This window comes from Suillus subaureus (genome assembly GCF_016647635.1).
Source record: "Suillus subaureus strain MN1 chromosome Unknown BJ212scaffold_75, whole genome shotgun sequence".
NCBI lineage: Eukaryota > Fungi > Basidiomycota > Agaricomycetes > Boletales > Suillaceae > Suillus > Suillus subaureus.
In genome coordinates this window covers 12,058-25,368 of record NW_024538631.1, presented here as the reverse complement: position 1 = coordinate 25,368, position 13,311 = coordinate 12,058, and the positions used below count along the sequence as shown (strand labels likewise).

At 41.2% G+C, this 13,311-nt stretch overlaps 1 protein-coding gene across 1 annotated transcript; it reads right to left on the bottom strand.

The window, feature by feature from the left end:
- Positions 1-9,776: 9,776 nt before the first annotated feature.
- Positions 9,777-10,225, bottom strand: BJ212DRAFT_1487266 (uncharacterized protein; the record flags this gene model as incomplete). The annotated part of the gene is made up of 4 exons (XM_041341258.1): positions 9,777-9,914; positions 10,002-10,024; positions 10,061-10,139; positions 10,190-10,225. 4 exons carry the CDS (start codon positions 10,223-10,225, stop codon positions 9,777-9,779), a joined length of 276 nt encoding a protein of 91 aa, XP_041186358.1.
- Between the last annotated feature and the right edge of the window lie 3,086 nt (positions 10,226-13,311).

Genomic DNA, 13,311 nt, shown 5'->3' with positions numbered 1-13,311 from the left:
AAAGTGCAAGGCAAGTGAGGGTGGGCAGTTTATGGAGACTCAGAAGGACTGGAAGGATATGGGATGAAGATCCATCTAGTGTAGATATAGAGAGCATCAAATGAGCAGTGATCTGATTAGTTCTCCAGAAACCACAAGGTTGCAGAATGATACTGAGTTTATTGATAGCAGGGTGGCAGGCCAGAAAATGGATGGTATGCAATCAAGCCCCTTCAGTGACAAACTCCATATTATACAGGCCAGCAGACTATAGGCCAATGTTATGTATATCCTCAATGTTAATAGGTGGGCAGGGAGGAATATTATTTTTGATGGGGATGAGTGGGCCTGTTACGAACTAGGATAGTTCTAATGACAGATGACTTGATAAGAGTCAAGACCTCTGTTGAGAATCTATGTAAGGTGATAAGCCAAACATTCAAGGTAAGCTAAGACAGAGGGAGTGCCTCTGACTTAAAGTATGATTCAGATGACTTAGGATTAGTGGGCCTAAGTGAAGGAAGTTCCAGGTAAAACCTAGTAAGATTAAAGTAGAGAACTACACAGTGTAGAGTCATGTATTTATAGGGAATAGCTAGGAAGGGTTTAGGGCAGGTGCAAGTAAGTAAGAATACGAGCATATGCCTAATATGGATGAAGCAACAAAGTCAGAGATACAAGAAAGGAAATGTACACATAGGCAGGGCACATAGACAGCATCTAATGGTGGCAGTAGTGGCACACAACATAATACAGTAAATGTAAGATGAGTCAGATGGAAACAATACATGATGAGAAAAAGAAAAGTACAGCAGGGCAGGGCATATCATAACAGGGCACATCTATGCCAATGTTATAAATATGCTTGACAATGGTGGATGGGCCAGGAGAAATATTATTACCAATGGAGATGGGCAGGCCCATCTGGGTAATATGTAGAGTAGGATAGACATATATTATAGACAGCTAGGCTGAAGAGAGATGTAAGGCAGATATTATTATATAAACAGGTGGGCCAAGGGAGTGGTGAAATATTTATTATATATAGGGGTGGGCTGACCTGGGGTATTTTACATAGACGGGTGGGCCAATGTGGGGTATATTGGATAGATGTGTGGGCCAAGGGTGTGGTAAAATATGTATTATATAGACAGGTGGGCCAATGTGGGGGTATATGACATACACAGGTGGGCCAATGTAGGGGGATGTCATATAGATGGGTGGGCCCAGATACATATCATTTAGATGTATGGGCCAAGGTATTGATATACTATATGAACATATGAGCAATGCTGTTGCACTAGTTTTGATCCAAGTCATCAATGACATTCAGACTCAGATCCTGTCCATGTCGATCAAAGTCAACACAGCCAAGCACCCTGTTGACTCAGAATCCAGCAATACCTCAGAAGACAGTCCATAGACATAAGGGCCAATGTATTGGTACAGTGGCTCAAAAAACTGTCTGCATGTTTTGACATTTTTCACTATCTATGATATTGTGTGAGAATGAACAAATGCGTTTAGGACATGGTTATACCACATTGTAGTATGGCTTCAGGGCTTTCATTTGAGCCATACACCGTGGGAATCGGTGGAGATATGGTGGAGATACAAGGCTCACAAAATGGTGACTCACGCAGACAGTTTTTTGACTCAAGTATTTTACAATAATAACCAGGTATTCTAGTATTTTGTATGACCTCCCTTGGCTTTAATTACTGCCTCTATCCTTCTAGGCATACTCTCAATTAATTTCTGGCAATCCTCAGCTGTGATCTTCCCCCATTCCACTGCTACTCTCTCCCAAAGCTCCCATACTCCTTTAGGGGGGTTTTCATAGGCTTGAAGCTTTTTCTTGAGTGTTCCCCAGAGATGTTCAATGACATTGACATCAGGAGACTGTGCTGGCCAGTCAAGAACATTGATGTTATGTTCTTCAAACCATTCCTTAGCTCTTCTGGATGTGTGCTTGGGATTATTATCCTGTTGGAAAATGATATCTTCTTCATCAATCCCTGATTCTGCCAAGCTAGGCAGCAAGTGGTCATTTAAAATGTCCACATACTGCTCAGCATTCATCTTCCCCTCAACCTCAGCAAGCATTCCCACACCATTCCATCCCATACAGCCCCATACCATTAAAGAACCTCCTCCAAACTTGACAGTCCCATTAACCTCTCTGTCTGTTAGGCCATCTCTCTTCTTTTTTTTTCCATACATATACCTTCCCATCTGACCCAATCCTATTGATTTTGGTCTCATCTGACCATATAACATGCTTCCAGTCCTCTACAGTCCAGTGTTGATGAGCTAAGGCAAAGGCTAGTCTTCTCTGCCTATGTTTGATGGAGAGAAGAGGCTTTTTCTTCTTTGTTACTGCCTTGAGATGAGCTGCCTTGAGAACATTTCTCACAGTTTGTGAAGAGACAGGGGTAGTGATGGTGGAATTGATATAATGGGTGGCTTGGACAGCATTATCAGCCTTTCCTGTAGTGATATGTTGGATAATAGCCCTTTTGTTAGTAGAGGTAAGCTTGGATGGACATCCTCCACAAGAGTTTTCCTTGTCTGGGTGGCTTTCTTTGATAAATTTGGCCACAGTGGACTTGCATACTCCAGTTCTAGAGGAAATTTGGCAAGCAGAGAGGCCAGCATAAGACAGAGAGAGGATATTATCTCTTTGAGCAGAGGAGATGGCTTTCATGGTGATTATGACTATGATACATGAGATATTCTGGTTTATGTAGTTAGATATAGTCATAAAATAACATAATGACACCACTTCATAATTTATATAATAGTGGCATGATTTTTGTGGTATCATAAATAATGATTTATATAGCTTTAATATACACTCAAAAAACTGTCCACATGAGTCATCATTTTATAAGCCTTATGTCTCCACCATATCTCCACCAATTCCCACGGTGTAGCACTCAGATGAAAGCCCTGAAGCCATATTACAATGTGGTATAAGCATGTCCTTGAGGCATTTGTGAGTTCTCACACAATATCATAGATAGTGAAAAATATCGAAACATGTGGACAGTTTTTTGAGCCACTGTAACTGAAAGCTGGAAAGGCAGAGATGTCTAAATGGGGATAGGCACAGGATGTCAGACAGAAGGTGGAAATAGGTCTGGAGTTAATATCTGGAGGTCCGGAGATCTGGGGATCTGGAAGATGAGGTGGATACAGGACCAGGATATGAGGAGGTGGATATGGTCTGGAATCCAAGATGAGGTGAAGTCCAGATGTCTTGCTGGATGGAGTGTGCATAGGGTGGATGGGACAGGGGGGTATGGATCAGGCTAGCAGTGGAGATCTGATGGTCCAGAGCTTAGGGGTAAATCCAGAGCAGAGTTGATCCTGCTGAGGTGTGGAGCACATAGCAGATGGGGATCTGGGAATGAGTTGGATATGAAGTGGGGTCTGGATTGTGGGATATGACAGTTGCACCATGTATCTTCAATTCTATTGGCAAGATCATTGATAACCATAGCAAACCTAGTGGCTGATGAGGATCCTGGCAAGCATGTAACATCCCTTGATTTAGAGGGACTCTTGTCATCATCATCCTCCTCTTCCTCCTCCTCCTCATTATCCTCTTCTGTGCACAAATCAAGGTAGGGATTTTTGACTGCAAATGTTATATAAATATAAATAAAGATTTTACTTACCTTGGCTAGTCTATGTGCAGGTTAAATGCATGCCTGGGACAATCACCTGTCCATAATAGAATGATCTTTAGGTGCACAAAAGGCCAGAGGTATGTGCTTCACCTTAATGAGACACAGCTTTTCCAAGGTGACAGTGGTTCATCTATTGTGTGGGGTGGACCCATAGCACAGTTTTTGTTCCTCAAGAGTAGAGTCCTCCCCACCTGCTAATATGTAACTTATAGAAGCACATTGGGTGCACACAAATATAAAGAATAAGTGATAGTAGTCATTGCCCACTACAGTATCTATGTATTCATGCTCACTGTATGTGTTGTATGTAGGTTATATGTATGTACAGGGCATATACAGGGCATCATAGTAGTCAGAGGGTTTAATTCTGGCCAGAATGGCCATGATATAGAGAATGACTATCACAATTGAAACCCAGCTATTATGTAAACATATGTGTATGGGGCACATCAGAAATTCTCCAGTGGAGTTTAATTATGTAGTTGTTCACTATATAATGGCTACCCTTGTTGTGATTTGAGTCTTTTCCAAACTTTTGCCATCTGGATCACTGACCCAGGTGGTGTTTGTTAGTTCAGTCTACTGTATAGAACTGTATGGCATATTGACTTGAGTTTTTTTTGAATTTTTAATATGTTTGTGCCATGAGATCAGTATGTCTGAAAAGCAATGACAACAAAAGTGTCTAATTATATATATAACCTTATGCATGCTCAGGAAGTCAAGGGCTGGCACTTGCCTGCACATTGCAATCATGATGAAGATGGTATTTTGCACCTGCATACACAACTCAATTTTCCTATATTGATTGGATATGTTCATTACAGCAACTCCATACTAAATACTGAGAAGAATCACAGCCTGTGACTTGCCATGTGCCATCTCCATGCTTGATAATGTTCTGGTCTTTCCTCACCCAGTGTGTAACTTATTTTCATTTGAGATCCCTATCATCTTCCCTCAGTGCTCAATATGCTGCCCCACCCAGACATGAATATCATCATTCATTGGGTCATGTGGTCGAGCCAAGTTTCACCAGATATTCCACAGTGACTCGAATGAGATTGATGTGTTCATTGTAACACACTGCATATCAGGTAAGTTAGCACATTGCAGCTTGATATGAAATATGATAGACAACATGGCTAACATATGTAAGCAGAGCCATTGCTATAGCTAATTGTATGATTCTGTGCACAAAGTCTTTGAGAGCATTTCCTAGTGGATGTGCCATTTCAAGATTGTCTCACTGGTAGCTCCAGATAGAGATGACTGGCTTTGCATTGTTTTGAGATGTTGCCCAAACAATTATACTGTGGTAAGTCCTGTCATAGGTCTTGTAGTCTGTTAGACACCCACTCTAACTCACTGAGGTTTCTATAGTTGCTCAGCAGCAGGTACTTGAAATTAATTATCATCACTAAACCCAGGGTACCCAGTGATGCTACATAGCACATATTCATTGATAGCCTTCATTTGATCTCAGTAACATTTAAGAATGAGAGTGACTACACATCACAATAATCCAATTGCCTCATGCCTCTCTATCATTACAGCACATTCCCATTCAGTATGATCTGCCTCCCATTTGGCTTTCCCTAAGACTATCTCTCTCACTCCCTATTCAGTGCTTTAGCAAAATCTGTATTTTTCCCCTTTGAATATTGTGCTCTAAGTCACTATTATCAGATAGCACCAGCTTTTATCCACTGCATTGCAAAGAGGGAGGACAACTAGGGAGTGAATCTAAAAATCTGAAAGAATCTGCAGGACTGGAAACTGGGTCATGCCAGTATTAGGATTATCTGATTCACCACTATCTGAAAGGTTGCTTATTATGAAGTCAGATAATTTTAACTGCTCTTAAGTACCAGGCAATAAAACCACTTGACATCTTTCACTGGCAGCCATGATCTTTAAACTTGTCTGTCTGTTAGCCAAGTAGAAAATAAGTGAATATTGGTTAATGTATCTTCCTTCATGTTTTGAGAAGGGTTTACCTTAAGGAACAGTGGTCTCAGGTATATAAGATACAACCTACTTTAATTCCATATGTTGTTCCCCAGCTACAAGCTTTTTTTTTTCTTTTGAGGTTCTACTGTGGCCTCCCCAGTGCCAGAGGTAGAATGGCTCTGCTTAAAAGATTTATAGGATGCAGAGAACATTGTAGAGGAGTTTTATTAATACCTGGGATTCTAAGTCACTAATTTTAAAGGTCTCTTCCACATATTGTCTCCATTTCAAGTTAGCTAGGGTAGACTCAGGAGACATATCTTTATAGATTTTTTCATTTGTATTATCTTTGCCCAGTCCATGACATTTAGCTAAATTCACATGATTGTGAACAGGCTGGATCAAGGACAGTCAGTGTGAATGAGAGCTAAAGCTTGAATAGTCTGATAGTGTATACCATATTTGTTATGTGACTAATGGACAATAGACCTACTCAATTCCAACAGCTGCCAGTGCATATTGGTAAATGCTAACATGACTTGAACATATGTGAGCAACACCCAAAGGTGCCAGAATAAGAGGAGTGGAAGTACAGGCAAGAGCAGACACACAGGCAAGTTCAGGCAAGTTCAAACAAGTCCAAGCAAGTCCAAAAGAGTGCAAGAAACACAGGCAAATACAAACAAGTCCAGGTGAGTCTAAATGAATGCAGACAAGTCTAGGCAAGTGAAAGTGAGTATAGGCAGGTCTAGACAAATGAAGGCAAGCAAAGACAAGTGAAGACAGGTGCAGGCAAGAGAGCAGCAAGTGAGAATGAGTAACACAGATGTTAGTAATAGTCTGGTGAAAATTAATGACTCAGCATGCTAATAGTAGCTGAGATTCAAACTCTAACAGATCAGTTGGAAATCAGATAAGCTGATAAGATATCACACCATGAATTTCCTAGCACTATGCCTTGTCAATCCACATATAAACACATCTTAAATGCTGTTAATCAGGCTATACTTTTATTAGCCAAGTTGCAGTATCAGGATATCCTCAATAACTGGTCAGACTTTGAGTTTGATACCAACTCTGACTTGGACTTGTTACAGCGAACTAGGATGGGCACGATGACAGGTACTCGATAAGAGCAATGCCTGAAGCCGGATTGAGGCCTTACAAATGTAAGGTTCTTAAGACAAGTCAGAGAGAGTGTCCCCGGCTTGAATATCAGTTATCAGACGACTTAGGATTGGAGGTCCTAAGTGAAGGATAGTTCAGGTAAGACCTAGTAGATTAAAGTGAAGATCTATCTAAGTACATGACTGAGCTTTTATAGACGTCATCGGCTTTAGGGCCGGTACGTACACATCATTTAGACGAGTCAGAGATAAGGGAAATGACGTAACTAGGCAAGTCAGAGATAAGGAAGAATCATCTAGCGGTGGCTGCTGCGGCCGTGATGTAATACAGGTATGGTAATGGTTTAGCCTAATGATGGCGCAAGGAGTGCGGTCACGACGTAATACATGAGTGAAGTAGGAGAAAAGAGATAGGGGTTGACCTGACTGTAACAGGACTCACTTGCTACTTCAGATGATTATGATACTATCAGTCTGTCTTCTGGCCCCCCATCCTCCCTCTCTCCTATGATAGGGATTTCAGCTATGAATCCAATAATATTGCTGTGCCTGATGAGCCTCCTTCATAAGCACCCTAGCTCCATATGCTAGTTCATTATGAGGAACACCACTGTGGTGACACAACAGTATGTCTGACCTGCTAATTCAATAGACCAGTCAAAAATGTAAGTGAATCTAGTGCTCTTCCTAGCTGCTACTCCTACAAGCAAGAACATACAACCCAAAGGGATCACTGATTAGGCCAAGGCTCAAAGGTAGGGAGTGAAAAAGGTCTAGCAAAACCAAGGACAGAAAATGTGTTCCAGGAGCTATCTGGTAAATTGAGAAGCTATAACTAGAAAGGCTGCAACTAGGTGATGCTACTAAATAACCCAGGTGAAGAGGGATCAACCAAGAACTGGAAACCAGGTAAAATTAGGTAATGACTGTAAAGTCTTAGGTAAAGGGAAGATAATTATGTAAGCAGCAATAGTGCGAACCTAATCTAAGGAAAATAAAAAAGGGAGACATATCTTAGGTAGTCTGTCATCAGTATGAAAACCAGATCATACAAGGCTGTAGCCAGAATGTCTATGACACCATCCTCACTTGTTTCAGCAGAAGCTTTGTGTCAACCCAGAGATCTCTGATGATATTCTTAATCATATCTCTGATCACCCTATCTTCCAGAACCAGTCTGACAATTCCCAGCTTCCATCTCCATCCAGCTTGCTATTCTTCTGAATCATGCAGGCCACTATGATAATACCATTACTTTTGAGGATGTCACTTGATGGGTAGGTATGAGCATCAGGTCAGTGGTCAATTGCACTAATTGTGTAATAGTTGCAGTACTTAATGCCCATGATCAGTTTATCTGCTTCCCAGCAGGTGACTCTAAGGATAGTGACCTAGCTCATAAATTTGCTAAGTCATATACTTGTCCAGAGTGGAGAGGTGACTTTCTAGCCATTGATGGCTCAACCATGGATCTGTTCATGAAATCTGGTTATTATGATGAGACATTTTATGATATGAAGTCTAAGTATTCCCTTGGCTATCAGGTATTTTTTTCATCTTCATGTGCAAAAACTAATTTAATTCTAGGTAGTCATTTTGTCCCATAACCTCCTGATTGTTGACCACTCTCTTAGTTATCCTGGAAGTATCCAAGATGCATTTGCTTTTCAATTTACTTGCCTCTATGAAAAGTGTGCTAATTTTCTGCCTGATGGTAATTGAGTTTGGGCAGACAGTGCCTATTCATTGGAACCATGATGTATTGTCCTTTTGTCATATCCAAACATCCAGATCTGGATCCCTGACCATTTCCACTTTATGTCCATACCAATTCTTCCCATCATTTCTGGACCCAAACCTAATCCTACATGCTTCCACATATAGACACCCCCTATCTCCAGTATCTGGTTGTATACATATCTGCTTTGATTACTGATCCATCCTTTGTTTTCATATCCAGTTTCATCTTACTTGATCAGTTGCACTTACTAATAAACTGACCATATGTCTACACTGTAAAGACATGGAGAAAACAGTGCTCCACCTCTTACTCTCCTGCCCCCACTATGTGCAAGCACATCACATTCTCACTTCAATTCTCCATTAATGTGCCTTCTCACTGCCATTCTTGCTGTCTAATCATAAAGCAAGTGCCCTGCTCATTCACTATGTCAACAGCACCAGCCATATGCATGCTACATTTGGTGATGTACCTCTACCAAGTGGTAAGAACAAATAATGGTTAGTCACTTTCATACAGATAGTCTCAACATAGCTTTCATTATTGACAACAGGAGCAGGCCATCTGTTCATATACCTCTTACTTGAAGACAATAGGGAATAGGACCCTTTCAGTGACCTGAATGGAGAACTCAGAAGAAGTCAGATAAGTGAAAGTGGTTCATAGCTTTTATATTTAATGTGAGGAAGAGTGATGAGGGTAAATTATCTTAACTGCTAACAGATTAGCATCCACCCAACCAGCCCATTAGCATGCTCACAGCAAGATATACCCTTCTCTCATTTCTTTAGACTTCACTCTCCATTATTCCCTTTGTACCTGGTTTCACACCTGAGTACTTGTATCATCCACAACAAACAACAGTGACCATCACCTTATGAACTGTATAACAATGGTCCTATAGATTGGAAGACTTGTACATCTAAAACAGCCAGTGAAAATTGCAGACTGGTGGAGGCATAGCCTCCACCAGGGCATTTGCAAAGTCAGAGACATGGCAGGGGACACAGGTATCCCCCTTTTCCTAGTTAGTAATGTCCTACATAGGGTACTATACCCCACATGGACAATAATTGGATTTTTTTTTAAAAACTGACCATATGCACTGCACATACTGTACTGGTGTGTATGGATGCAACCATAACATGTAGCACACACCCTCATAGTTACTTATTACATGCACTGTAATGTATAACAGTGGGTAGGTTACATGAGTACAGAGTGTCACAAAGCAATTGTAATCTAGCACTGTAGGGCTTCCTCTCATGATTTCCTGTCCTCTCAATGAGCCCAAATGCTTTCCATGTCACCTCCTGAGTGATAGAATCCTATGTCTTCATCTTCTATGAGCATGGCAGGATCCACACAATAGCCCTGCCCTACAAGACCATCTCCACTGGGTAAATCTATCCCTACTGCCTGAAAAATGTCCAAACACAAGGGAACATCAGTGTCATCATGCACATCAACATCTTCCATTGGGTTCTCTTCCTCAATTCAATAAACATTTCCAATCTTCACATTGATCTCTGCACAAAAGTCAGCATTGTTCTTCATAAACTCACCCAGTGCAGCTTTTGCCTTTTTGCTAGTAAGGCACTTAGCAGACAGATTCCATTCATTTGCAGTACATTTTGCCCATGCCTGGTGATACTAGTGTCAGTATAACATACATATCACATTTTTTGAACTACCTTTTGCACAAGCTTGCTGCTGTTTAAAATCTGCATGTAATTCCAGACATTAACAACAAGTTGAACAGGGGCATTATGAAGAACTGGTAATGATATTGTGAATTTGATCTGATCTGAGCTGCATGGCTGTCTACAAGGAATTGCAGTGCTTCTTGATATAAAAAGTGTTTGATGACACATTGCAGTCCTACATCTGCTGGCTGGAAAATGCCTATACCTACAGTGAATTAATGTTCAGTATTACTGGTAGAAAACAATGATTCTACAACTTACAATTGGCAGGAATAACAATGAGAAAGATATTAGGGAATTCCTTGAAAACATGGACTCAAAATTCTTTGCCAATGTGCACCAGTGTAGAGACTCCATTCTTTACAGGCATATAATAGGTGTATTTTTGCAATTTGGTCTTTGCACTGAGGCCCTCCAAGATGAGTGATATATGTGTAGTATTCGTGATGTTGTACACTTTGGTACACTTTCACATCCCTGTTGCTAACCATTCACATGTCCTGTCCTCATCCTTCAAGGTCCATTGGTGTGTGTTTTATTTATTTTTATTCTGATCACATATCACAGATCCATATATGGTTGTCATATCCTGTATGCTGGACCTAGATCCCATAATATTCCCACACCTTCCAAGCCTACATCTGGACCCCACCTCCAATTTATTCCCAGATTTCCTTTCATCATGTGCTTCACATCTTAGCAGGATTAGCTCTGCTATGGAATTACCCCTAAGCTCCAGATCTTCACTACTAGCCTGATTCATACACCCATATTCTGTCCACCCTATGTGCATTCTGTCCAGCAAGACACCTGGACTTTACCTTCCCTCAGATTCCAGACTACATCTACCCCCTCACAAATCTCAGTCCTGTTTCTGCCTTGCCTTGTGGATCCTCAGATCTCTGGATATTAACTGTTACTATCTGTGGACCTATTCCCACCCTCTGTCCAAGATCCTCTGCCTTTCCAGTTCTCAGTTATCTCTGTTTCCATCTTGCTGATTAATCCTTGTACTAGTTTCATCTCCAAGTTCATTTACTTATGTTGTGTCTCACTTACTAATGTGTTTCCACATGCTCATACATAGCCTTATCCCTTTGCTTACTAATCCTCTCAGATATCCTCTAGTATAAAACCCCTGTACAACTCTAGTAGAGTCCTCAGTCTGAATATCAACTTAGACTTGCCCAATCTTCTTCCAGACTTCAGTGTATCTGAGTGTTGTCTTTTTCCATAAGGCCTGGGGATGGATTCCCTAGGCTGGAAATCCAGATCTTTGGATTTGTCCCCCATGTCTCTGTCTCAAGTCTAGGGATTGCTTCCCTAGGCTGGAGTCTTGCCTTTCCAGCACTTATCCTCTTTCCAGACTTCAGTCCACTTCCTGTCTTTCCAACTCTACCTAAGGGTAGTCTACCTCCATTTGCTTCTACATTGGACAAAGTCCAATGTAGCCCCTATTCCTTCCAGACCTCTGGACCTCCTATCCTTCCATCCTGTTTCCTCTAGAGGTATTACCTTGGGGTCTCTTCACTTCCTATGCAGTAAGAACTCCTTTGAGAACTTCTTATACTCCTCTGGAACTCTCCCATGCTCCTCCGGATGTTTCCCATGCTTCTCTGGAAGTCCTCCCACACTCCACTAGAGTAGCCAGCCTCTGGAAGTCCTTTAGACTTCATAAGACCATCATCAGACTTCATCTGAAATGAAGGGCACATACTTAGGTAAGGGGCACAGCATACAAGCTGAGGCCAAGCCCCTCTGAGTCAGTTTCTCTCTCCCTTGAGCATTGTTCTTAACAATGATACACAGTTACTCATTGTTTCATTATTTTTACTTGGTTACATCACTTACAATATTTACCACTGCCTATTCACTTCTGAAGCCTAGTAATGTGCTTACAAGATGTTACATGTCTCTAGGTAAATTTTTAGTTACTTACTTCCCTTCCACAAGCATCCCTCAGAGTAGCAGCTAGTAGCTGAATTGAGAATCACCTTATCAACTTTCACACTTTAGCATCTAAAAATCACATTTTCTCTATCATCTCCCACCAATTTAAGGAAGAGAGCATTATTGTCCACTTTAAGATCTAGAGGCTAGGTCCATCTAGTCATGAAGCATGCATTTTCACATATCTATTGCATCCAGTATGCTTTGGCACTTATCATTGCATTTCATACTCTCATGCTTCACCAGGTCCTCTGTCAAGAGCTAGTTCTTGGCATTCCCCTTTAAATCTTTAAATCTTTAGAGGAATCCTTTCTCAGTAGCAATCCCCTTGGGTCAAGTTTGACTCATGTCCAGAGGAGCTCTGAAGAGTTCTTGTCATTAGTTTCCCCCATCATCACATCGAATTCCTTGCCTTCACTGGGTAGCAATCAAGGAGGAGAATTGACTTTTGATCATCCAGAAGTTCATTTTCTTTAATCACATGTTTGACATATGGTTTTAAGATAAACTGCATCTACTGCCATGTGTAGTTAGTGTGTGTTTCATTGCTATAAACACAGGCTTTACTTACCTCTTTCATCATTTTGAGTATGCTGAACTTCTGCTTGCTATTTTGATGTGATTTCCAGCTGCCTGTTGACTCTTGTGGCACAGCAGATAGATCAGCAATCTCTTGGACACTGTGCTGATGGCCAATAAGCTTCTTCTTCAAGTTCTCATGTCTCTCAGCTCCTTTATCTACAGTCTAATCTATATGCAGCCTCTTTCAGTAATGCTGCTGTCATTCCCTATTCCTTATCCACTTCTTCTCTTCTCATGCTCTTGCCTCATTCTCCTCATGCTCTTGTCTGGCAACAATCCTCTTCCAAGCAATCTCAAATTCTTGTAGGGTCTGCATTCTGAGCTCCTTGCCAATGATTTTCTTCCATTCTAGTCCAAACAGAGTCTGCTGCTTGAGGGTTGGAGGCATACACACTGCAGGGGTCTTGTTGTCCATGGTATTCAGTGGATGATTGACTTGAATGAGTAATGGCAACTCTGATGCAATTGGAGGAGTCACTTCCATGGTAAAAATGAAATTATAATAACATCATCATTGCTCTCTGTGTTGGAAGAGCTTACTGCTCATCTCCTGGTATTTAATTACCTTCAGTCACAGG